The 27,890-nt window shown below is 32.4% G+C and overlaps 4 protein-coding genes across 4 annotated transcripts; 3 read left to right on the top strand and 1 right to left on the bottom strand.

Annotated features, from left to right (window-relative positions):
• Positions 1-8,816: 8,816 nt before the first annotated feature.
• LOC122270861 (protein GVQW3-like) lies at positions 8,817-9,440 on the top strand. Its single transcript, XM_043049972.1, has one exon. It carries the CDS (start codon positions 8,817-8,819, stop codon positions 9,438-9,440), a length of 624 nt encoding a protein of 207 aa, XP_042905906.1.
• Positions 9,441-18,734: 9,294 nt separating this feature from the next.
• LOC122270859 (uncharacterized) lies at positions 18,735-19,454 on the bottom strand. Its single transcript, XM_043049971.1, has one exon. The coding sequence runs from the start codon at positions 19,452-19,454 to the stop codon at positions 18,735-18,737; it is 720 nt and encodes a 239-aa protein (XP_042905905.1).
• Positions 19,455-19,830: 376 nt separating this feature from the next.
• Positions 19,831-20,829, top strand: LOC139424870 (uncharacterized). Its single transcript, XM_071176929.1, has one exon. The coding sequence runs from the start codon at positions 19,831-19,833 to the stop codon at positions 20,827-20,829; it is 999 nt and encodes a 332-aa protein (XP_071033030.1).
• A 245-nt stretch (positions 20,830-21,074) lies between these two features.
• Positions 21,075-23,168, top strand: LOC122270858 (uncharacterized). Its single transcript, XM_071176931.1, has one exon. The coding sequence runs from the start codon at positions 21,075-21,077 to the stop codon at positions 23,166-23,168; it is 2,094 nt and encodes a 697-aa protein (XP_071033032.1).
• The last annotated feature ends 4,722 nt before the right edge of the window (positions 23,169-27,890 follow it).

Here is a 27,890-nt window from a genome sequence, read left to right as displayed (position 1 = left end):
TACACTTCATGCAAAATGTAAGAGGTTTTCCCGAACAATTTTGCATTTGACATTGTCTTTGTTTTTCTTTTTTACCAAGTATATGGAAGACTCGAGATGAAATTGCATAACTTGGTCTACCGTTTTGTTTTTGTCATGCGTTTCATTTTTTTAGACAGTATTGCAATATGTCTACTTATTTCTTTGATACTCTTTTTCTCTGCATTTACCATGTTGTAAATAACGCGGGTATTTACAACAGCCATGTCTACAATTCGGGTAAAAAGTGGCTAATACCATTTTTTCCCCACGGATTTTTATGGTATGTTTTTCTAAAAGCCAATCGTGAGAATCTATACCACCGTGTTTTTGTTACATATCTATATTTTAAACAAGCTGATATGTTGGCAGAAAAAGGCACAAAAATAACCAACTGCATCAAAAATTTAATGTGGAAAAATTGGAAAGTGTCCCTTTCGTCCCTTATATCCCTGAAAAGTTGGGGGAACATTTAAGACCGGGGCATTTCAGGCAGACCTCGTGAAAAGGCTGTGGCAGAATTTAGACTTGCGTTCGGTCATGACTGTCTTGTGCACTATATTTATATTACTTTTATATAAATGATTTTTTTACATTACAGTATAGGACCCAAAATTCAGCACTTACGGAACCGACGAAATTTCGGAATTTGCAGAATTTCGGATCTCTTCCGGAGATTCCAATATGGCGCCCGTATATTACGATAATTCAATTACGCTGTTAATTTCAGAAAAACCAATAAATTTAGCTACGTTTCAATTGTAGATTATGATGGAGTGAATTTAAAAACGTCCCATCTTTAGAAATTTCATTAATTAAAATAATAATCTATAAGATATAATCAAGAAGAAATAATCCGAAGGATAAATAATTCAAGCTGAAATAATCCGAAAAAGAAATAATCGTTTCTTCTTCAGAGCGAGATCATTGTTCTCGTTTTTTCTTTCACATAACATTCTGTTTTAACAAAAGACGCTCACCTCGGAAAATAAAAAGCTAACAAGGAACTACAAAAAAGAAGCAAACAACTAATAACGATAAAAAAAACAAGTTAACAAAAAAAGTAACAGTTAATAAGCAATAAAAAGATAAATATATCGAATTTAAAAAAAAAAGCAGCAAAAGGGATAGAATTCATTTTGTACACCAAGTGAGTAAGAAGTTTCAATGTCAAAAGGGTGTGGCTAATTTATGGTCAAACAGAAGAGGGAAATGGGGGAGGGGGACAAAACCAGTAAAGCACTTGCACAGCTGTAAGATTGATTGATTGAATGTAGGGTTTAGTGGCACAAGGTCCAAATGAGGACATGCTGCGCCAAACAGTACGGTAAAATAGTTTAAAAGTCTAAGTGCATTCAAATTTAATTGTAATATATTTATGACTGATAAAACAGTACTAGCAGGTGAATAAGACAAGATTAATGATTTAAATAAAATCAGATATAAAGTATGAGTACAGTATAGTGGTATAGTACAGTGAGTAAGTAACGTGGACGAAGGTGATAAGATATTTACAAAAGTGTATAAAACAGTAGATGTTTTAAAATTTTTATATGCAGTTAAAATACTAACGACACGTAAAAATGCTGAGATCATGTCAAAGTTAAAACACAGTAAAATTTTGTGAGACAAGTAAAATGGTAAAAAGTGAATAAATCATGAATAAAATAAAACTTATATACAGTTTAAAATGCCAATAGCACGTAAAAATGCAAAAATGTTAGGATGATGAGAGTCACCCAACAAATCTCCCATAGATAAAATAGAACTACCAAAAAAGGTAAGACGATGTCTGTTAAAACACGGGCAAATGATTAAAATATGGTGAATCGAAAGTAAAACATCACAAGTGTTGCATTGAGGAGGTGGTTCACCAAACAACAGATGTAGATGGGTCAGTCTGGTGTGTCCGATTCGCAGACGGGTAAGCTTAACATCTGCACTACGTAGTCGCAACACAGGGAAGGGTTCCAAATTTGACTTATGAGCGTGCAACTTATTATTCACTTGGTTATCCCACTGCTGCTGCCATAAAGATTTTATATACTTTTTAATATGTATTTTTACATCTGAGAATGGTATAGATAAATTTAAAGTAGTAGTAGCAGATCGCGCTGCTGTATCGGCTAAATCATTGCCTGGGATTCCAACGTGACTTGGAACCCAGCAAAACAAAATATCGAAACCATTCTTCTGAAGTTTAAATAGTAAATGCTGTATAAAACACAAAATGGGATGAGTTTCATTGTCAAAATGTTTGAGTTGGCGCAATACGCTCATGCTATCCGAATAAACGCAGTATTTCCGATTCAAACTGGTTGAAATAAGCCTTAATGCCAACAGAATTGCAACGGCTTCAGCGGTGAATATGGAACATATAAGCTGTCAAGATTGATTCATCAGTTTCTCCCAACTTGAATTTCCTTATTTTGTTCATTGGAAATGCAGATGTTTTTACTTTTCAATTATGTTTTGTTTGATACAGATTTATTATTTTTTCTCTTCATGTTTTTATTTTTAAAAGATAAAATATAGTTACTTACTTCAAGAGAAAAAAATTCCAAATAAGAAGAAAATATGAATGATTTTTTTTTCTCTTATCAAAAAAATTTCTTTAAAAAAAAAAAATTTGGTCGGATTTAGTGCCGAATTACTACATATTTATATTTTATAAATATTTTTTTTAATTTTATTTATTTATTTTTTGGAAATATACCTCTTTTATTTAAATAAAAAGATATCAGTTTATAAATCGCGTCCATAACAACGATGCATCGGCAAAAATTCAATATACTAAATTAATGCTTTACAAATATTACTAAAATTAAAATGTAAATTAAAGTATAATATGTGTAGTTTAACAAAAGCAAGAATCTGTTATTAAACCCTTTGAACAAACTATACTCAAAATAATAATTTTACAATCGGAAATCGCTGGTGGCGCCATCTCTAGGTTAAGAATTAAATAACTGACTTTACATTGCAACATATTTACATTTTATTACTTAAAGCACGCTTTTTAAAGTGGGTCGCATCCACTTAAAATTTAGGTTCACTCAAACCCTTCAAATTCGCTGCATTCAGAATCTGAATGAAACAATTGAAGCAATTCTTCATCCAATTCAGCAGCATCATTATCTTCCTCTGTCGAATCACTTTCTTCGATAGAACCACTCGGGATTATTTCCGCCTGCGAAAAACCTAACTTTATTGTGTCCGGAGAAATTGCTTTCCAAGCTTCTGAAACCCATCGAGCTACTTCTCCATATGAAGCTCTTTTCAAATTTCCGTTTTTAGTGTACGAGTGATCTTCGCCAGCCATCCATGCCTCCCAAAGCTTTCTCATGTGGCTTTTGAAACTTCTATTTACTGTTAAATCCAGCGGCTGATGTATTTTTGTTAGCCCACCTGGGATAACAGCTAAAGAAGCTGAAGCTCTTTTTGCTTCCTTTTACACCGAAACCAGCAAAGGTGCCCGCATCGAATCCATCACAAGAATGCCACTTGTCTGGAAAAATGACCCTTTTCTTTTACGCCAGACTTCATTAATCCAGTCAAGCATTATTTTCTCACACATCCAGCCCTTCTCGTTGCATTTTATGACGACGTCATTTGGGAAAATTTCCTTAGGCAACGTTTTCCGCTTGAAAATAAGCATCGGTTTTAATTTTTCACCATTAGCAGCACAGGCAAGTACACAAGTGAAGGATGATTTTTCGTGGCCAGATGTAGCAATTGAAACGGTTTTAACACCGGTTTTATTTACCGTTCGGTTGGGCGGGCAATCGAACGTCAACGGAACTTCGTCCATATTGACGATTTGGCATTCCTTAATTCCTTTCTGAGCTCTTAAATCCTTCATATAATTCAAAAAGGATTCTTTTTTTTTCTTTCCAGTCATCTGGAAGAATTTGGCCGATCGTCGTTTTACTTCGCACAGATAATTTCTTTCTTCTCATGAACCGATGGCACCAATTTGGATTGCCGTTAAAATTGGAAATTCCCATGTTTGCAGATATCTTTTTGGCTTGTAGACGAATTTTAATGGTTGATGCAGGGAGTCCTTTCTCGCGCTGTTCAAAAATCCATTTTTTAGAACATCTTCTAGCTCAGGCCAACGCACAGTTCCACTTCTTCTTGCCCTTTTCATTTTCGGCATGCTTTCTAGGCTTTCTTTTTCCGACCGCCATCGGCGAATACATCTCTCATCTACTTCAAATTCCCGCGCTGCTGCACGATTTCCTGTACTTTCCGCTCGTTCAATAACTTGCAGTTTGAAAGCAGCTGTATAACTCTTATGTCTTTTAGGAGGCATATTGTAAAATGAAAAAATATTAGCAAATACTAAAAAGAAAACTTTCCGCAATTTAATTTCTCCACAAAGCACGTTGTAACAAAGTGAGAAAAAATGTGAAAGAGCTATCAACCACGCGGTTTGGCGGGAACTAGATCGAGATCAACCCACTTTCTTTAAGGGGTGGTGGGTTATCGATCTTTTGTCATAATTCGCCATCTTTTGTCATAATTCGCAACTATTTTGATTAAAAAAAAATTTCTTTTCTTTGAAAAATGTAAAATTTATTTTTAAAATATCGTAAACGCCGCAATTAAAATTGTAAAACTTTTAAACTCGTAAACGCCGCGGCGTTTCTTCCATAAATTACGGTAGGTTAATTTCCTTTACGAGAAAGAAATTTCACAAAATATTTGTTTATCATGTCTAAAAAGTATAAACAATACTTATGGACTAATGAATCTTTACCAAGAAGAACATTATATCGTTACCGATCGAATATGCTGCTTGGTCTGAATGAGGCTCACGAGAAAAATCTTAACACGCAAAGTACGAGTCAAGAACCAGAAATCGATGAAACAATCAGTAGCGAATCGAGCATTGTATCTGACAAATTAGATGTTGATGATAAAATTTCATTGGAAGATAGTTTTTCGATGGAAGATGATTTGGAAGATATTATTAAAAATGGTAATAAACCACTGTGATTCTGCAGATGTAACAAGTTTAGAGGCTTTCGTGAGCATTTTAGCCTACTCTATTAAATTTAATCTTTCAAACATTTTTGTTGATGGATTGTTAAAGTTAATAAAAACTCTATTGCCACCAAGTAATCTTCCAGAAAGTAAATTTATATTCTATAAAGGCACATCATCAATAAGCAATGCATGTGAGCTACATCTTCATTGTCCCCATTGTGATAGTTACACTAGTAAATTATGTAGTGAAAATAAAAATTTAGAATGTCTAACGTCCTCAGAATCTTTCAATAGTGATGATTCAATAAAAAAATGGGCATTTTTTTAAAATGGCTCTTGCATATCAATTGCAAATAATACTTGAAACTGAATATCACCTTCATAGTATTAACTTTTTTAAATCCAAATTTAACAATTTTGATACTTACAGAGACATTCTTAATGGTTGCTTATATCGCTCTACTGATGGTTTGCTAAATTCAAATAATGTATCAATTCAATTTAATGTTGATGGCATTCCAATTTATCGAAAAAGAAAATACGATATTTGGTCGATTCAGGTGAAAATTAACGAACTTGAACCACTAGAAAGAAAAAGGAATATTATGATGTGTGGCTTTTGGTTTAGCAGAAAAAAACTCAATCATGAATGTGTATCTTGTGCCATTTGTCGACGAACTTTATAAGCTACAAAAAGAAGGCCTAAAATGGATAGATAAAAGAAACGGAGAAAAGCTGCTCAGAAGGACTAAAGTATTTACTTTATTATGTAGCACCAGCTCGTTGCAAAATTTTAAATAATTCAATGAACAATTCGATTGCGGATTTTATGAAGAGGAGGGAGAAAAAGTAATGAAAGGAAAAGGCTAGTGTCGTATCTATCCATTTAATGGAAAGTTAGCTCAGAGGAGAACCTTTGTAAACTGCATTGAGAGTGCAGAAAAAGCAATCTCCACCGGTAGTGCTGTTAAAGGAGCATCTGTATTGATGAATCTTTATCTAACTTTCAAACATGGTTTATGGTTTTATATCTGATTATATGCATTGCGTGCTTCTTGGTGTGATAAGGCAACTTGTATGTCTTTTTATCGAGAGTTCGGGCCATAATTATTCGTTTATTGCCAAGGACCTTCGAATGCTGGATGCTCGTATAAGAGATCTTAAACTTCCTCATGAAGCTTCACGCAAGTTACGTACAACTAAAGATATTTCTTTCTGGAAAGCATCAGAATTGCAAATATTTTTATTATCATAACTTGTGCTTTTTAAGAATGTATTGAACCATCTTGTTTATAAGCATCGGCTTCACTTTGAACATGGTATAACTTTACTCTTGGGGTCAAACATCTCAGCAGATAATATTGAGAAAGCAGATGATTGTTTAAAAACGTTTGTGTTAGATGTTCAGAATATTTATGGTATAGCAGAACAATCATATAACATACATCTTTTGCTGCACTTGTCCTGATGCTGTAAGGGCTTGGGGTCCTTTATGGGCAAATGCTTGTTTTACTTTAGAAGATAATATTAAATGCAGATTGCTTCAGCTTACATTAGTAAATCACTACTTGGAATACCCTTTGTCTAAACAAGAGATAAGAAATCATCAGATATTAAAATTTGTCGATGAGATGCAAGCAAAACAATCTGTAACGAAACAAGAACCAGAAATATATCAGGGATTGATTGATTGATGTAAATTTTTGGCGCAAGAGCCATGGTTTGGCTAGCCCAAACCTCGGTAAAAATTACTGTAGCTTTGTTAAAATCAGAACAATTAGGCTGAAATGAGCAACGTGTTCAAAATTAAAACTAATTTAAAATTTGCCAACTAGGTTATATCTAGAACTAAATCAAATTGTAAAATCCGATATGTTTGATGTACAGAATTAAATTAGGATGAGGTGTGTCTCCAAGTAAAAATGATAAAGTCGGAAAGTCACAGTTAAAGTACTGTCGTCTTTTAGATTTAAATTTCATACACTGGGTCAGAAAATGTTTTACTGTAAGAGACTCTTTGGCACAGTACCGCCTGAGGATTTGAAGGAACTTGGTTTAGGCGGTGGCATTGTAAAGTTGCTGTCTGAGAGTATCCCCCAAAAGACTCAAATTGGGTGATATACACTGTTAGGATTTTCATAGGAATTAAATGTGCTGACTATTTATTAAGAAACGGTGTACCAGACGGGTATGCAAAATTACTGTTCCACAACCTGCCATTGTTACGGCATATAATACATGTATGGGTGGAACAGATTTGTGTGACAGATTTCAAGCGTATTACCGTTGTTATATTCGAACCAAGAAATGGCCAACAAGAGTATTCACACGTTTTGTAGATTTAACCATTTGAAATTGTTGGATTATGTACATCCGAAAATGCAACCTAAATGAGATTTCAAAGAAAGATAGATTGTCCCTTCTACACTATTGCATAGAAATTGCACAGGCACTAATGAAGTATGAGGGCAAAGTAATTGTTCAACCTCGACTGATTTCTACTTCCGGATGTGAAACCGAGAATAAACCACCCCGAAAGCAACGTCAATCAACACCCACTTTCTAACGTGAGATACGATAAGATTGGACATCTGCCACATTTTATGGATGAGAAGTTTGCTTCAAAGTGCATATTTGAAGGCTGCAAATCCATCAGATCGAGAGTGATATGTACAAAGGGCAATATGTACCGCTGCGTTCTAAAAAATAATTGTTTTGAAAAATTTCATGTTAAATATTATGTAAAATATTTATTGGTCTAAATATGTGTACAATTTTCACAATAAATAAATCAGAAGAGCAAAAATGGTATCTCTCTTTTACTTAGGATATTTATTATTCTTTTAATATGTACCGAAGGTGCACATATGTGTACGGGTCAGTAAACAAAAACTAATTATTAAAATTTAGGTTTTTTTATTTAATTATGTTCTTAAGTCTACAAATGCATAATTAAACCCTTAAAATAATTTTTTTTCACCATTTAAAATATATCAGGACTGAAGAGAAGGTGTTTTATTTAAATATACATATTAATATGACAAAGCAATATATAAAAATTAAAAAAAAAAATTTTTAAAAACGTAAAAATCTAAACAATTTCATTAGCAATACAAAGTAAATTTCTTTTTTTTTTTTTTTTTTGATCCCATACGTTAGGTCCAAGATTTACAAAGCAAAAACTTTTGTTGATTTTAAAACTTAGTTTTTTTAATAAATAGTTCAAATTCAAAAAAATAGCAAAAATTAAAATTATTTTTCAAATAATTGTTCTTTTTATGATTTTTCGTGATTAGGTCTATAAAATTAAAATGAAAAATATGAATAACCAGTGAGGTAGGCATCAATATATCACAAAAAATTTAAGTTACTAACTCTCATTTCTAACTAAAGTGCAAATAATATTCTTATGAAGATACATATAATAACTTAAAATTTTTTTTTGCAGATATATCGAAAGATATGCTTCTAAAACAGTAACTATATAATTACTTCAATTTTACTGCAGATTTAAAATCTGGTTATTTTCTGAGCTTATGATTTTAAATTGACTTCACTGGAAATACAGTATTTTTGTGGTTGATAGCTCAAAACATTTTTGAAATAAATTACTGAAAAAATACCTCACAATTACTGCAAAATAACTAAAGTACGAGGGTTGTCCATAAAATAAGGTTCCTAAGGAGCTGCGGACTCTAGGAACGCTGTTAGGATATGGCGAGACTGGCGTGTAACTTGGTTCCATTTCTCCCAATTCCCGCCCCGGCGAGCTGTCTACAACATTCTTGTCTTGGTAGCCGTGAAAGATGGAGCTTCCATTTGTTTCTCACGCCAGGTGCGAATTACGCTCTGTGATTCGTTTTTTGTGCACGAAAAACGTTCCTCCGATGGTCATTCATTCCCAACTGTGTGAGGTGTACGGGGAAAAGTGTATGAGTGTGCAACATGTGCGCAAATGGTGCAGAGAATTCAAAGACGGATGTACAGACATCAATGAAGAACAACGTTCTGGCCGTCCATCGTTTTCGGACGAAGCGATTACGAAAGTGGAAGTTAGCGAGATGATCCCTGATGTCATCAAGTCCTGCATTCAAAACATTTTGAGAGACCGCTTACGATATGCCAAGGTTTGTGCAAGGTGGGTCCCAAAAATGCTGACGGATGACAACAAACGGCAACGTGTGAAAGCAGCCCGCGAATTTCTTCGTGCCTACGAAACCGATGGCGAGAAATCTTTGGACTTAGTCGTCACTGGGGATGAGACCTGGGGTCCACTACATGACACCGGAAACAAAAGAACAATCCCGTCAGTGGAAACATCCAGACTCGCCGAAGCCGAAGAAGTTAAAGCAAATTCTGTCTGCGATGACAAGTGTCTTTTGGGACAGGAAAGGGTTGTGCGAATTCCTGCCTACCGGCACAACAATTAATGCGGATCTCGCTGCTGTCAGACTGTAAAATATTATGTGCTTATGCGCATCGTATTTTTTGTTAAATAATTTATTTATTATCTATCAGTTTGAAGATGGCAACGAGAAGAGTTTTTGTGGTTGCCATGGTAATGGTTTAGAATGTAAATAGTTTTTGAGTAAGAGATTTGTTTTTTTTTTTTTTGTAACTGCGATGCTGTAATTTTGATGTTTAGTTAATAAATATTCCTTTTATATTAAACGAAATAGTAGAGTTTTAATTATTTGATTCGAAGCCCTTTGAGTTTTATTTGAGGGGTCAGTTTGTATTTTTTGACATATGGCGTCCGCGACAGGACTTTGAATTTCTGTTGAGATTTTAAAAAACGACTATTACTGAATCTGAGTGAAAATGGAAGTATTGAAGCAAGTGAGAACACAGCTTCGTAGATTGTTTACTCAGTCATGCAATGATTTTGCAAAAATTGAGACTGATATGAACGATGAAGAGAAATTGTTGAAATTAAGAATCATATCAGAAAAAGGTAAGCAATTACTTGTATCTGACGAAAATGTAAGAACTGAGTTGTTTTCGGAGTTTCGAGATGAAAAGGAAATTGATAAAGAAATAGATGATTTCGAAGCGTATATTGATAGAATTAGAGTTTTTGACATTAAATTGGAAAATTTACTTTCTTCTATTTCTGAAAAACATAATATGTCCGTTACTAGCCATTTAGTTGTTGGTCCGACAAATTTGCAGTATCCAAAGATTAAGCTTCCAGTCTTGATGGAAATTTGAGAAACTGGCTCGGTTTTTGGTGCCATTTGAGAAAATTGACAAAGATCCAAATATTGGCGACCATAATAAATTCCTTTATTTATCGCAATCCATATTAAAAGGATCACCTGCTGATGAACTTTTAAGAAGTTTTCCCCCGAGTGGAGAGAGTTATAAAACTGCAATTAATCAACTTAAAACTCGGTATGGAAAGGAAGAATTGTTGATTCAAGTGTATGTGAGAGAGTTATTAACTTTAGTTTTATAGAAACAAAGCAAATCTGAGAAATCTCTGCGGAAACTTTATGATCAACTTGAGTCAAAACTTCGATCATTAGAAGTGTTAGGAGTAACAAAGAAAAATATGCTGCTATGTTGCTTCCTCTAGTTGAGTCGTCTATTCCAGATATTCCAGAAGAAACACTCAAAGCGTGGGAAAGATATCGGACTATAAATAAACAGTCAATTATTCATGTTGTTCCAAATGCTGAATGAGCTGAACCAACTACCAAGACTGAGTTGGATACTTTGCTAGAGTTCTTAGAGGGAGATGTAGAGGCTGATGAGAGAGTGAACGTGGTATCTTAATCCTTAGTGAGAGGTACAGATGATAGTGAGAAACGAATAATTCCCACGGGTGGTAGATTCCAGTTGAAACAAAAATTTGGTAAATCTGCACAAGTACCTTCGACTTCTGAATTGCTATACATAGTAAAACCTGTATATATATTGTTTGTTTTTATAATACATAACTATACCATATGGTAAATAAATGCTAACTGCAAAATAGCCAGACTTTTTTCACTTGTAAAGTTGTCTATATTTCTAAAGAAGTTAGTATTCCATTATTAAATATATAATTAAAATCCAGCAATACTTTGTCACAATATTGGTTTTTAAAATCTACACATTTGAAAGATTTGTTAATTCAAAAGTAACTTACTTTGTTTATATATTTTAAGATAGTTGTTCTTGAAAGCAAATAAAATTTTTCAAATGTTATAATATTCTTTTATTATAGATTTAACAACAGTTTTTTTGACTATTTTGGCATGGTTTAACTCTAATCGCAGCGAAGCGTTTTCATGAAGATTTATTATTAATGAATGAAAGTTACATTGAAGATCTTGCCATCTCAGCCAAAAATCCACCTCTATTTGGCGCAAAATAAACTTGGGTTGTTCAGTTGCTGTCCCATTCGAAAAAATTCAGGAAAAATCCAAGCTTTATGAAGGAAAAGGTAATTTTTAATATTACAATAGATTTATTCTTATGGGTATTGTTTTATAAATAAATAATTAATTAGGAAAAAAAAACTGAAATATGGATTCCCCCCCCTTGATTCCTCATTTAACTTGGTTTAATAATATTTTAGGGGCAACTGTGGTTCACACTTCAAATGGAACACGGGCTTATACTTGTTGTCACCGCAATTATGAAAAGAGTTCATGATTTGCAATCTTCTTCAGAAATCATTTTTGTTGATTCGACTGCCAGCTGTGACAGTTCAAGCGCGACTCTGACTATATTGTTATCTGCAATGAAAGTTGGAGCTTTACCAATCGCTGGACTCATTCATGAGAGTCAAACAGTAGAATGTTATGCAACGGCATTTTCGCTACTGAAAAGAACATTTCCTTTTTGCTTCGGAAAGAAACAGAAGTCATGAAATTCTCTAAGTGAAATTTTGATATAATAACTGTTTTTTATGAAATTCAGAACTAGATTTAAATTTTTAAGTTTAAAAAAATATAATTTCTTTATTTTTTGTTTATTATTATTTAAATTACTGTTTAAAAATATTTGATTTTACCATTTCAAGCATCGACGCCATTATGTAAGAAATAAAACAAAAGTGTATTAGCAATGCATATTTAATATGTTACCAAATCTGTATTTGATTTGACAAGTGCTAAACATGCGATCTTTAGACTAAAATTTTCTGTAAAATACATTTTCTACACAAGAGTTTTTTTTTTTTAACTAATTTGGCATGGAGCTAAATTTCCTTTAATTTGTCTTCATTATTATTTTTTTGTATTGTGCTGTCATAATTTTTCATTGAAATAAAATTTACCACATAAAGTATAACGTTGATTTTCTGCGGTTCACTGTATATTTTGACTATGGTACTGTCGATACATACTGCGATATTAGGCTGGAATATTTTAAAAATATGTCCAGAAAAGTCGAGGAATTTTCTTTGTTTAATAAGAAAAAAGTAAGTTAAATACAGATAAAAGTAAGTTAAATTTAAAGTCTTGTTATGTATATTTCAACTACAGTTGTCATCTAGCGGCAAGATTTGAAACTATATCGTTTGAACACAATGTATTTTGGGAGGGAAAAAAAAATCACTTTTGTAATTACAATAAATGAAGCAAATGGATCATCATTTTCTCAAATCTTATTTTTGTTATTGATGATTAAAATATGTCAGTAATTTTATAAACAATCTGTGCAACTTCTTTGTCATTTCCATGTTGCCCAGGCAGAATGGAGATGGTTGCACTGTTGCAAAACTATCGATTTAAAATTGAAGCTTGTCTTCATGAAGTTATTTCAAGCGGTAGGAATGAAAAATTTTTAAAAAAATATTAAATAAATCATTTTAGATATTTTTTGCAGGGAACAAATTATTTTATTTGAAAAATAATTAACCCTTTTCACATTAATCGGATATCATTTTTCAGGATTTAGTTAATTTGAAAGCATATTTTTAATATAGGCTTCTTAATTATTTTTTCTTTTCTTTTTTGAAAATCTTTGTATGTTTTTCCCAGTTTTATCTATATTTTTAATTTATTTTATGATTTATAAGTTATATATATTTGCAACTCTTACACAGTTTCTGACTTAACTTTTATCCTTTGTGTCTTTATTGGGGTTCTTATGTATACTATGTCCATACTATTTTCACAAAGGTCATAATTAATTTTTGTTAGTTGAAATTGATACATTGTTGGCAACATTTTGTTTAAAAAAAGTTTTATATTACAAGATACTTAATCTGTTGCCACTCATATAATCTAATTTCATTTAAATTTTTCTTTTATAACAATCTCAGGTTATGTACGCTAATTCTGAAGAAAATCTTCAACTTGCTTGCTTTGCAAAATTTTTTCAACGAAAAGCAGAGTGGACAAAAGTGGATCGACAAAATTTTTTAATCAGAGGGCACCACACAAATAACTTTGCGGAGGCATGAATTAGAATTTTAAAAGATGTTATACTTCAATCGCACTAAAGCTTATAACAGCGTAGCTCTTATAGATTTCATTGTTTCTGTGTGGGAAAACTATCTAATGCTGAAGCTTTTAGAGTTTGACAATGGAAGAAGGATTATGCTCTATTCAAAACTTGTAAAAAACATTGACATTACTTTTGAACAGTGCAAACAAATAAGTGAGAATGTGTTTGTGGTACCAAGTGCCACAGATAATAATAAAAAATATGATGTAAACACAGAAATAGGAATGTGTAGCTGCATTAGTGGTAGAACTGGCTCTTTTTGTAAGCATCAGTTTTACCTGCAGAAAAACCTCGGGACATCTATTCCTACATCCCCGATTTTAAATTCATCGGAGAGGCATGGTTTAGCTTTGGAAGGGGGGATGTCCTCCTCCTAGTTTCTATGTCAATATAAAAGAAAAAGATTGTAAAGTTATTGCAAATCAAATAGAGGACATAAGTGAACATCAAACATCAGCAGTTACCTCTACTGATACATTTCAACATTTTGCATCAGTAGAAGAAAAACAAGAATTACTGGAACAATTTAAATTATTGCTAGATCAGGACATAAGTAAGCCAACGGTAAAAAAATTTTCTAAATGTTTCAGAGATACTCCTAAGTCTGATGTTGGTATGGCATTGACAAGAATGGCCTGTTCTTTGCAAGCGCATAAGAGCATCAGAGTTAAAAAAATTAGAGTGCAGCCAACCTCAATTACAAGAAGACGTTTTGGGGCCTCCAGAACAAGCAGCCGTATTCAGCAAGGCAGGCCCATTAGAATCAAAAGACAACATACTCTTTCTGAGCGCATTCAAAAAAATATTAGACATGCTAAAAAGCATGGAGCAAACTATTAGCAACTTTTAATTCTTTTTATTTAACAGAAATCATTGTTTACTTAACAATTCTAAATTGATCTATCATTTTATTGATTTTACTTATTAATTTTTGTCGTTAAAACACATTCCTTTCCTCAAAATTCAGTGGTCTTAAATAACTTTTTTTTTTGTTGCAATTTACATGTATCAATAAGAGACTTGTGCTAATGATTTATTCATTTAAAATATATTAAACCAAATTTTGAATTTTGTTAAAAATTTTTTTAAATGATTTACTATTTATTTTCTGCACCAGTTTTTATTACAATTCAGCTATGTAAATGTTGTAAAATTACCTTTTTATGTGCTTATTTTCACTCAAAATTTCTATTTAGATCTACGATACCTGTGCTTTTTTTTGTAAATTTTTAATATTGCTTAATTTCATTCATAAAAGTTTCTTAACTATTTCCTAAAAAATTGACCTAAATATTTTAATACAATATTAAATATATGCTGTATGCAACAGTGGTCTTGTGTGATGTTTTCCGACGAGTCCAGGTTTAGTTTGCAGTCTGATTCTCGCCGGACTTTCATATGGAGAGCGCCAGGTACCCGTTACCACCAAGACAACACCATTGAACGACACCGTTACGGTGGTGCAGGATGACTCGTTTGGGGAGGAATTATTTTTTGTTCCAGAACTGACCTGCATGTTCAGAGTGTAACGATGACAGGCCACATCTATAGGGATGTCATTCTGGAACAACATGTACGTTTGTTTCGGGGCGCCATGGGTGCTGAATTTCTGTTTATGGACGACAACGCCCGTCCTCACCGTGCAAACATTGTAGACGAATGCCTTCAATCGGAGGATATCACCCGTATGGATTGGCCAGCATACTCACCGGACTTGAATCCAATAGAGCATGTGTGGGATATGCTTGGCCGACGAATTGCAGCCCGTCAACCCCCTACCACCTGTCTACCGGATGGCATTACTTGATGAGTGGTGTAATATTCCCCAAGATGAGATTGCTAATTTGATACTCAGCATGCCTAGGCGTTGTACGGCCTGTATTGCATCGTCCGGGAGACATACTCCGTATTAACTATCATACTAACCATGTTATACTGTTTTTTGTAAATAGGTTCTTTTTTGAAATTTGCTCCAGTGAGTAAAAATCGCAATTTTCATTAATTATGTCAAACATATAGCATCTTTTTTGCTCTTTACCTTTTGTTTAATACGTAGACTTTACAAAAGAGTCAAATTTGTTTGGCTTCTGTTTCTTTCTGTGCCTGAACTTCATTATCCTTAATTTATGGACATGAGTGTACAAAACTGTCAATTAATGATGTTGTTTGAGCTTCTTATGTTGTAGCGAGCAACGTCTTCTAGTTAAAAGGAAATTGTAAATGTAGTAGTAGTTTGTCTTTCGAAGCATTCGAACCTCTCGTGTGTTCAATGTTTCATTTTGGATTTTTTTAATTGTTTCGTAATAATAAACTTGTTATTTGTTTACAAAAACCAGCGACCTATTAGTTTATGAACAGTACATTTCGGCCCTTGAGCCGGAATTTCGAAATTTCGTTCGTTGAATCAGCAAAATAATAGTTTAAAATGGCTACACTAATAGCGTTAAATCGAAAAAGAGGTTCGCTTAATGCGCATCTGACTCATCAAGAAACTGCCATAACTGATGATACAGCTGTTTAGTTGGATTTTATTGGCACAAGAGTCAGAAATGGCTATACTGCGCCAGGCACTATGTTAAAAGTCGGTCTCTAGGTCAAACTACTGCATTATTTTAAAGCAGAGAATATAGAATAACAGTAATATTTGAAAAACTTGATAGAGAATCGAGAAAGCAGTTCGAACTTTCTAAAAATACAGTGTAGAATTCAAAAATTCTACATGTTTTATTTACCTTCAACTTTTTAAATTTCTTTTATTTTTGGTAAACTTTATTATTTTTACTTGTAAGAGTTCAGTTTTATTTTAGGTATTTAATTTAATTTAAATTTTAGACAAATAAATTTTTAAAAAGAAAAAGTTATTAAACTGTTTCTTTGAATAATAGTGAACAAGTTTTTTTTTTTTTTAAAAAACATTTGTTCGGTTAGTTTCTTTTTGAGCAGACAGGTGGCAGCATCAATAATGAATTACTTTCAGTTTATTCAGTTTAAGTTTTTTTTTTCTGCTGATTTAATTTATTTCTATTAATTTTTTTTAAGCTTTGTTAAATTAATGAGATTTTTCACCAATATGCAAGCTATTTTTATTTTTTGATTATGGTTATAACAATGATATTATTTTTCGAAAATTATTTCTCTTTGATAGTTACGAAGTGTTGGCATTGGTGTTTTTGTTGAAATATGTATAAAAAGGAATGGGGGCTAAAAATTCCCCTTGCCTGATTGCTAAACAACTGTACGTCGGAGCTCTCTTCGTTGTCGGGTCTTCACGTGTGGATAGAAAAGCTATGTGGAAGCCGATTGATAGCGTGCCATGTGGGCACAGTATGTGTAATTCGCCATGTGTGGGAATAACGTCGCCCAAGACCGTGTAACCAACCTGAAATACCATCCTGTCCGTGCCAGGAGGCACGTGGTATGATTGATTTCGCTTTTAATATTCCATGGAAATTCAGTTAACATGAACTATGAACAATTAATTTCCATCTCATATTTAACTAAATTATAAAGTCACCTTATTGTGTAATTACCAATGGCCAACCATTTGCATTTAATCATCTCTAAAAGAAATTTATACTTATAATATGTCAGCCTAAATTTTATTTACCATGCAATTTCAATCAACAATAAATGTCTTTATTCTTTCTTAATGCTTTGAGTCACTTTTTGATAAAATATTGGTTTTCCTTTTTTCCATTGTATTTAAACATGTTTTAGGTAATGAAGAGGGGGGGGGTAGTATTTTCTTTTCAGCATGTGTATTTTAAAGCTTTAGGTAAGTGATTTTTTTTTTATAAATAAATCTTTTTTTTGGCTCGAACCTTTTGGCAAATTTAGGTTAATTTATTATTTTTTTTCTTTTCTTTTGTGTACTAATGTTAATTTTGTTAAAACTATACGATCTTTATGTTTTTTAGTTGTTTTCGGCCTAATCTCTAACTAATTGTACCAAAATTTTTACTCACGGTACAACGGCTGAAATTCCAAATTTCGATAATTTAATGGCATTTCTTGAAAAAAGAAGCCAGGCATTAGAAAGTATAGTTAAAAATGTGTTCTATAAATCAAAACAGTAAAGCGAAGCAAAACCAAAATCATTTCTCCTTAACTTGAATAATAATAATGATAAAAAGTGCGTTGTTTGTAATTAGCTGCACCCACTTTTTAAATGTACCAAATTTATTGATATGAATTTTAGTGAAAGACTTTCTGTTGTTAAACGTAATAGACTATGTTTAAGGTGTTTTTCTGGTAAACATTTTACATCACATTGTAAGTCGCAATATGTTTGTAATATATACAAATCGAAATCGCATCATAGCTTGCTTCATCGAGGGGAATTATTTACTCCAATTAATAATGAATTATCGGCGCCTTTTCCCACGCGCTTGAATGAAAAACCGCAAACTGAAACTGTTGAGGGGGGAAGGGAGACCTCTCTTCATATATCTAAACATCTTTCGAATTGCTTTATGACCTCTAATAAATCTGTGGTTTTGGCTACTGCTATGATTAAAATAAAAGCAAGAAATGGTGAATTAATTGAAGGACGGGCATTACTCGATAGTTGTAGTCAAAATAATGCCGTATCTAATAAATTTTCACAACAACTGGCTTTAAAGAAAACAAAAGTTTGTGCTCCTATTTCCGGACTTAATGGAATCACTACTACTCTGGAATATAAAATTAGGTCAACAATTACAAATAAGGAAAGTGATTTTATTAGGGAACTTGACTTTTTAATTGTTCCAAAAAAAAAAAANTCCAAAAATAACGGAAATAACTCCAGCTATGCCAATTTGCATCGAGGAAGCTGATTTACCTATAAATATTTCTTTAGCTGACACTAACTTTAATGTCCCAGGGGAAATTGATTTGTTATTAAGAGCTGAATGTTTCTTAGATTTATTAAAAGAAAACAAAATTCGAAGCGCTTCGCATAATTTACTGTTACAGGAAACGCAGTTTGGTTACGTGGCTAGTGGTGTTGGCAACTCTTCTGAGTTACAGTACTGTGGTTTAATGACTCAAAACAAACAATTGGAAGAAACTTTGCAAAAATTTTGGGAAATTGAGGGTTTTGGCGAATCGGACATTCTTTTGAATAGTGAACAAAAATTCTGAAATTGAAAAAACAAAGTAAAGCGACTGCAATGGGCTAAAAAACATGTTACCTGGTCTTTAGAACAGTGGTCAAAGGTTTTGTTTACGGAGGAATCAAAATTTGAATTGTTTGGAAGCAAACGAAGGCAGTGTTAAAAACAGAATATCATTTTCCTTTGCTAGAAAACGAACCAATAGATGGCGCCACGACATTTAGAACTCTCTAAGAACAACAATTTTTTAGTTAGTTTGATTATGTTATTGTCGTTGGAGACNATCGCACAGGTGAAAATTGCAATCCACACTTTCTTGTTGTCCTTCGTAAGCAACGGTCCAGCAACATCCACTCCTATAACTTCAAAAATTGAGGCGTTTTTTACTCTGTCCTCCGGGAGTATTCCTTCTGGTATTTCAGGTCTTTTCACATTAAATCGTTGACAAGTTATGCAGGTTTTCAGTACCTTTTTTACAGTTCTTCTAGCTTTTAATATCCAATAATCTTCTCTTAGAGCTACCATTAAAGATTGTACTCCAGGATGTCCAAGTTCTTGGTGTAAAATAAGGCTCTTAACAACATGATGATCAGATGGTAAAATAATTGAAACTTTAAAGTTTTCATTGTCTTCTCGCATTATGATTTTTGTTTTAATTCTCACAAGTCCATCAGCGTCTGTAAATATCGACAGGAGTTTCAGACTCTTCAATTTTTCGCCTTGGAATGAGCCTTCTTGAACCTTTTTCAAGATTTTGAGTTCAGCTTTAATAAGCTCTTCTACAGATAATTTTCCTGTTTTCTTACTGCTTGCTCTAGAATTTTCAAAAAATCTATATATCCAGCCTGTAATTCTGATCATTTTCTTGTAGGATGATATGTTGTTGTAAAATTCGTCATCTTTCATATTTAAAGATGATACAATGATTTTCTTCTTCTCGGCATACACTATTTTTTCATCAGGAACTAGATCAAAATTAGGCGAGTTTTCTCTTGATTCTTTAAACCAAGATGTTTCTTCGTGCCATTGTCTCTTCGCATAATTTACTGTTCCAGGAAACGCAATTTGGTTACGTGGCTAGTGGTGTTGTTAACTCTTCTTCTGAGTTACAGTACTGTGGTTTAATGACTCAAAACAAACAATTGGAAGAAACTTTGCAAAAATTTTGGGAAATTGAGGGTTTTGGCGAATCTGACATTCTTTGAATAGTGAAGAAAAATTCTGCGAAACTCATTTCTTGGAGACCTATTATCGAGAGGTGGATGGACAATATGTCGTTAGCATGCCTATGGAAGATCCCGCTTTATTGGGACATTCAAGAAAATTGGCGGAAAAAAGACTTGACGGCATTTGGAAACGGCTTGATCGGGATTCGAACTTAAAATCGCTCTATTCCGCATTTATGGAAGAATACAAAATTCTTAATCATATGGAATTAGTTGATGATGCAAAAAATGATAATGACTGTTATGTTATCCCTCACCATTCTGTGTATAAACCAGAAAAGAGTAGTACGAAGTTACGCGTTGTATTTAACGCATCGATGCCTATGACGTCAGGTTTGTCGTTGAATGACATTCTCTTAAAGGGTAAAATACCGCAACAAGACTTATTTTCGATTATGGTTCGCTTTCGGAAACATCGATATGCATTTACTGCAGATGTCCAGAAAATGTATAGAATGATTCAAATAAATCCGTTACAACGAAGATACCTTCGAATTTTGTGGAAGAATAGTTTAGATTCTTCTGTGGAAACATATCAGTTAAATACGGTTACTTATGGTACATCAAACGCTCCTTATTTGGCTACTCGTACACTGAAACAACTAGCTCTTGATGAATGCAACCACTTACCTCTAGCATCTTCAGTCGTTCTAAATGATTTCTATATAGATGACGTTCTTTCGGGTGAATCCACAATCGAAGGGACTAAACTTCTTCAGTCTCAACTTGTAGAATTGATGAAACGAGGAAAAATGAACTTGCACAAATGGGGTGCAAACCATCCTGAACTGCTTGCTTTCGAAAATAAAGGCATTACTGAATATAGTTTCAGCGATCAGCCAGAATGCGAGTCAGTTAAAACTTTAGGTGTTCTTTGGAACACACTTACAGACTGTTTCTTGTACAAAATAGAACTACATGAGAAGGACTCTTACACAAAACGAGATGCCCTTTCTCTCATATCAAGAATATTTGATCCCCTTGGAATGATTGGCCCTGTTATAACAAAAGCCAAAATTTATTTGCAAAAACTTTGGTTACTAAAAATAGACTGAGATCAAATGTTACCAGACTGTATAGAAAATAATCCCCGGGTTTTTTCAAACCCTGATTCGTTTGACCACAAATGACCACCCTTTAATTTTTTTTGACCACCCTTATTTTGGACATAATCCTGAAAATTAAATTCGGGGGCTAACTTCGCATTTTTGACGTAGATGACGTTCTTTCGGGTGAATCCACAATCGAAGGGACGAAACTTCTTCAGTCTCAACTTGTAGAATTGATGAAACGAGGAAAAATGAACTTGCACAAATGGGGTGCAAACCATCCTGAACTGCTTGCTTTCGAAAATAAGGGCATTACTGAATATAGTTTCAGCGATCAGCCAGAATGCGAGTCAGTTAAAACTTTAGGTGTTCTTTGGAACACACTTACAGACTGTTTCTTGTTCAAAATAGAACTACATGAGAAGGACTCTTACACAAAACGAGATGTCCTTTCTCTCATATCAAGAATATTTGATCCCCTTGGACTGATTGGCCCTGTTATAACAAAAGCCAAAATTTATTTGCAAAAACTTTGGTTACTAAAAATAGACTGGTATCAAATGTTACCAGACTGTATAGAAAAGAACTGGATTGACTTCGTTTCAACGCTCCCAGAATTGAAAAATCTCGCAATTCCGAGGTATGTCTTTCGAGAAGAAAGCATTGTGATTCATGGCTTCGCTGATGCCTCTTTAATGGCCTATGGAGCAGCGATTTATGTGCAATCGATTCCAACTGATGGAATACCTACAGCTAGACTTCTTTGCAGTAAATCTAGAGTTGCTCCTTTAAAATCACTCACCATCCCACGCCTGGAATTAAGTTCCTGTCTTCTGCTGGCTCAGTTGATGCACAAGGTTTTGCCTTCATTGAAAATTCCAATTGAGAAGGTGATCTTATGGACAGACTCAATGATTTGCCTCGCATGGATTGGTAAATCACCGCATGTTCTGAAAACTTTTGTGAGTAATCGAATAGCTGCAATCCAAGAACTTACAGAATCGTATGAATGGAGACACATTTCTTCAGAAGAAAACCCAGCAGATATAATATCTCGTGGATTAGATGCCAAAGACATTTTGACTTGCAAACTTTGGTGGGATGGCCCGAGTTTCCTTCGTGAAGAAGGCCCACCAGATAAGAACAATTCAGTTGAACTAGACTCCAACAATGACTATATTAGTGAATTTAAAACCACCATTGACTCTAACTTTGCCACTCTCAACTCTAATTCCTTTGTGAATAATTTTCTAAATCTAAGCAATAATTATTTGAAATTAATTCATGTTCTTAGTTTTATTTTCAGATTCATAGGAAATGCTCGTAAAGATCAAATAAGGGTTGTAGGTCCCATTACCTTGGAGGAATTAAGGAGGGCGGAGCTATTTCTGATTAGGGAGGTGCAAGGAGGTGAGTTTTTCTCGGAAATTGCATCCATTAAGAAAGGAGCGCAAATCTCCCCCAGAAGTAAACTAAAAGCATTAAATGTTTTCTTGGATAAGGATGGACTTTTACGCGTAGGTAGTAGAATCGCTCATGCTCAGGTAAGTTATAATTCTAAATATCCTATCATTTTACCTGCTAGACATGAATTAACTCGGATGATTATGCTACATCATCATTTAAAATATTTTCATCTTGGGTCTCAAGCTTTACTGAACACTGTGAGACAAAAATTCTGGCCGGTTAGCGGCAGAAATCTCGCGAGAAAGATCGTACATGATTGTGTAATTTGTTGTAAACAAAGTCCTGTATCAGTAACTCAAGTAATGGGTAATTTGCCAATTGAAAGAGTAGTACCTAATTTTACTTTCAATAAAAGTGGTCTCGATTTTTGTGGACCATTTTTTATAAGATCAAATAAATCGAGAAAGGGTTCGTATCAAAAAATGTATGTTGCAGTATTCGTATGTTTTGCAACTCGTGCAATACATTTAGAAATCGTATCTGATTTATCTTCCGAAGCATTAATAGCTTGTCTAAAGAGGTTTTTTGCTAGAAGAGGAAAATGCTCAACCATCTTCAGTGACAATGCTACAAATTTCAGGGGAGCTTGCAATGAGCTAAAGAAATTATTTAAACTTGTTAATACTCAAGAACCTCAATTATTAGATTATTTACTGTTAGAAGAAGTGGAGTGGAAATTTATCCCTCCACGGGCACCTCATTTCGGGGGGATCTGGGAGGCTGGGGTAAAGGCATTCAAAACTCACCTTAAGAAAACTATTGGAGATTCAAAATTGACACTCGAAGAATTTTTAACGCTTGTCACCCAAATCGAGGGAATGCTGAATTCCAGGCCAATTACTCCCCTTTCCTCAGATTCCAAGGATTTTAAGCATTAACGCCAGGTCACTTTTTAATTGGCAGACCGATCATTGCCCCAGTAGAACCCGATATAAGCACTGAAAAGGATAATCGCTTAACTAAATAGAAAAGAGTAACTAAAATGGTCCAGAACATCTGGAAAAAGTGGCATAGAGACTATTTATCAGAATTGCACGAAAGATCAAAGTGGCAATTTTCAAAAAATAATATTGCAATCGGCACTATGGTTCTTGTTAAGGAGAATCGCTTACCTGTTTGTCAATGGGTACTAGGTAGAATTGAGGAAGTTCTCCCTGGTTTAGATAATTATGTGAGGGTAGTTAAGGTAAGAACTTCCAAAGGTCTTTTTAAAAGAGCTGTAAATCGATTAAGTATCCTACCCATAAATATTGATTAATTGAACTTTATTATTGTATTGTTTATTGCTTATTGTGAAATTGGTGTATGTTTTAAGTTGTTGTGAATTTCAATTGTTCTTTTTTGTGAATTGTATTTTTATCTTTAATTATTGAACAAAGTTCAATGGGGGCCGGAATGTTTGAGCTTGTTATGTTGTAGCGAGCAACACCCTCTAGTTAAAAAGAAATTGTAAATGTAGTTGTAGTTTGTCGTTCGAAGCATTCGAACCTATCGTGTGTTCAATGTTTCATTTTGGATTTTGTAATTGTTTCGTAATAATAAAATTGTTATTTGTTTATAAGAACCAGCGACCTAGTTATTAGATAGTACACACATTAAAGTACAAGTCATTAACTTTAAAACGGGTTAAAGTAAATGACTTCACGATTTTTTTTGACCGAGATGTGAGATTTTGAAAATTTTTTGTCATTTATAGTGAAAACGAAATTATTGCGAATTCGAAAATTATTTAGTATTAATTTTTCGCAACTTTCTTATACGGATTAATTAAGTTTTTTTTATTTAAAACATTATTACAAACAAGAACATTATTTATAAATTTGCAATAAAAATTTTAAAAAACGACTCAAGAATTTTTTAAGAAATTTAACTTTATTTTGCCACCTATTTTTATACAAAATTTAAACTTTTCTCAACTGTGATAAATATAAACTTATGCGATCATTACGTAACAAATAAATAATTGATAGCTAACAAATTTTCAACAGAAAATAGTCAATAGGTTGATCTCTTTAAGCTGAAGAATAAATACTAAATAAATTTTCGAATTCACAATAATTTCGTTTTCACTATAAATGACAAAAAATTTTCAAAATCTCATATCTCGGTCAAAAAAAATCATAAAGTCATTTGCTTTAGCGCGTTTTAAAGTTAATGACTTGTACTTTAATGTGTAAATAATAATTTCCATGCAAAAAATTTTGTTACAAAGTAGCAACTTGTCAGGCTTGACATTTTGTTTTTAAAAAAAATTGCTTTGTTCAAAAGTGCAAATTCTTGCAAAATATTGAAACAAATTAAATTAGCAATTTGTAGGTGAAAGTAGAAGACCTGAACATGATATCCTGAAATTTTTATGAAAATTGATTCGTTTTTGAAAAAGTTATGACACTTTGAGAAATGAAAATATTTTAGAAATTTTAAGTGTCCCTAATAATTTGGAAGGGTACTGTATATATATATATATATATATATATATGTATATTAACGGCAAAGTTATGTTTCTGTTTATGAACATCATTGTAGAAGGCAACAGCAGGTAGCAAAGAAATTACTGTTAAAACTACTATGAGCGTTTATTGAATTTTTGCTATTCAAAACGCGCCAACATAGCTGTTTTCGGAAGTGAAAGTAATTCTCGTATGGTGTGAAAGCGAGAGAATTTGGTGTAAGATTAATATTTAATTATTTAGATTTAAATTACACACATTAAATCGTATATAAACGCTTGATTAGGTATAAAACCGGAATAAAGTATTTCTTCACCAATTGTTAGGATTATTCATATTATATTCGGAGAGATAACACCACTATTTTTACAATGTAATAACTTTTTCAACGCAGTTCTTTTAAGTAATGAAGACCATAATTCGGCTAAATTTATTTAATTTCAGTTTACTCATAGCTAGACTAGATTTAGCTCCAGGACTGTGAATTCAACTATCCGACATAAAACTTAATTGTTGTTATTTTACGTCGCACTAGAGCTGCACAATGGGCTATTGGCGACGGTCTGGGAAACATCCCGGAGGATGATCCGAAGACATGCCATCACAATTTTGATCCTCTGCGGAGGNAAATTCTTGTTTTAAATTGTAAAAAAATTCTTAAACGACTCATTTTTCAAGGACACGAAAATTCATCCCTCCCAAAATTTAATTTTCTTATTCCCAAAATTAATGTCTGTAGGGATTTACTAATTCCAACACTAGATGGCAGCTCTGCATTAAAATACACTCCACTAAAGGCTCTGTCAGTAGTTTAGAATTGTAAAATTAAATTATCAAATTAATTATTAATAAGTAATTAACTAAGTTAATGCATATTTCTAAATCGAGTTGAAAGTTTATTAACCTAAAAAAAAAATATAATTTATTATCCATTTTTTATATTTTAGTATATTGTTATATTCTAAATCAGACCTAGTACAACTAAACACTCACCAAAAAAAAGATGGTAGTAAATTTTTTTTAAACGCCAATAATAAGATAAACCACAAAAATAAGGCAAACCTGAAAACCGGGTTTTCGTTGCCATCGGGAAGATAGGACCTTCACTTCCTCTTGCGGGTTCCTCCTATCTACGGCACTAGACTAGTGAGCTTGGTTTGTCCAACTGTTAGAAACAACATTTCGCATTTTCCTTTGAACAACTTTTTAAACCTATATTTCAATTACAAATTAAGTAGTTTACATTTATTTATCTTTACAATTCGAATTTATTTAGTTATATATTTGAATATTTTTAAAAGAAAAAAAATATTTAAGTTAAATGTTTTTATATTATAAAACTTATACTTTTTTATTATTTAGTACCAGTAATAACATATTTTCATTTTATATAAACAACCAAAAGTTGCAACCGACGGTAAGCTAGAATGGATTGTGGTTTATTGAATTGTAAAAATGTTGAAAGGAACAATGTGAACACCACGTTTTATACGTAATTCGAGAAGAAAATCAACATGGTAAAAAAAAAAAACTAATTTTCAAAAATACTCAAAGAAAAAAAAAACTTTTAGGGCTTTTAAAAACAAAAATAAGCACCTTTAAGAACTTTTTAAAACGCACCCAAAGTTAAAATGATGTGTTTAGATTAAAAATACATTGTTATTTTATTCCAACTGCAGTTTCATTAAAATATTAATTTTGTAAAGTAAAACTGAAAAGCTAAATTAAAACTTTGTAAAAAAATTTTTAACTGCGCTTTTATTTATTTATTTTTGAAATTGGAAGTTTATTTTTGTTTTCCTTATTAACCCTTATTACGAATTCAATATGCTTAAAGTTAATTTCTACAACGATAAAGTCAGAATTTTATTAATATTTTTGTCAGTTTTTATTTAAAAAAATGTGAGTAGAAATAAGAATTTTATCACTTAAAAAATAATTTTTTTTAAAAGTATTATAGAAATTTGCTATTTCAGTTATAATTACTTATTTCCGTTACTTAAGTTTAGATAAAATATTGTATTGGTGATAAAAGTAAGACTAAGAAAATAACTTCTACCCGAGTACTAGCATTAAGTACCGAGTTAACTGAAATTTCATTGGTCTGTTTCGAAAGAAAAAAAAGAGGTGGCATGAAAAAGATGCATAAAAAATGAAATTATGAGTCATTTAAAAAATGCCAGTTTTTTAAACCATCAACAATTTAGATAAAACAAGCGAATTTTATTTAAAAATTTTGATAGAGCATATGGTGCACCTTGAGAAAAATATACCTGAAACTAAAGAAAAAAAAATTCCATCTTTGAAAATAAAATCAAGAGTTTCGTTTTTAAATTATGCATTTGCTTACAAAATTGTGTCTAACTTAAGGTAATCTAGAAATATAAGTAACACAAAGATATTTTTGCAGTAAAAATTCTTAATATTTCTTCGAAATTCTAGATATAATCAATTTTCTTAAAAAATTCATTTTCAATTAAAGATTAGTTAAACTGTTTTCCTATATTTACCCATTAGTCCTTTAAAAAAAATTCATCTGTTTCTTAAACGTTTAATAAGGGGACAGTAATTATATTTTCTATGAAATAATAATTTAAAACTGTAATAGCCAAATTTTTCAACAAAAAATAAGCACTTTTTAAGCACTCAAAAAATATTTTTAAGCACTTTTCTATCAATGGTCTTAATGTTAAAATTATCAATATGCTAAAAGGAGATGAATATGTTTCCTAATTATCAGAATCAAAAGTTAACATTTTGAGAAAATTTTTTCTCTATGCTTAGATATAGTAATAGTAGAGTTTCATTAAAATGCAATTGTTTGGTTCCAATGGAAAAATTCAATATTAAAAAAAAATTGTAAAACAAAGTTTGCATTCATATTTTATGTAACTATCTTCTTATCCAATGTGATAAGTTTAGAGATGAAATAATACAAATTAAAAAATGAGTGCTCGTAGTGAGTCATTTATTTTATCAGTAAGACACAATATTTTTTAAAACAGTACAAAGCAGTGGATGATTGTTTAAATATTTACAAATGTTTCAAATGAAAATTTGAAATTAAGAGATACACTTGGTTTACTTTTATGAATAATAATTGTGTCTTTTTTTCTTTTCTTAACCTCTTGCTTACGGCTGCTAGAATAA

Source organism: Parasteatoda tepidariorum, unplaced genomic scaffold (assembly GCF_043381705.1).
Source record: "Parasteatoda tepidariorum isolate YZ-2023 unplaced genomic scaffold, CAS_Ptep_4.0 HiC_scaffold_476, whole genome shotgun sequence".
Taxonomy (NCBI): domain Eukaryota; kingdom Metazoa; phylum Arthropoda; class Arachnida; order Araneae; family Theridiidae; genus Parasteatoda; species Parasteatoda tepidariorum.
Note: the sequence above shows the minus strand (reverse complement) of the source record. Positions and strands in the feature narration are given on the sequence as shown.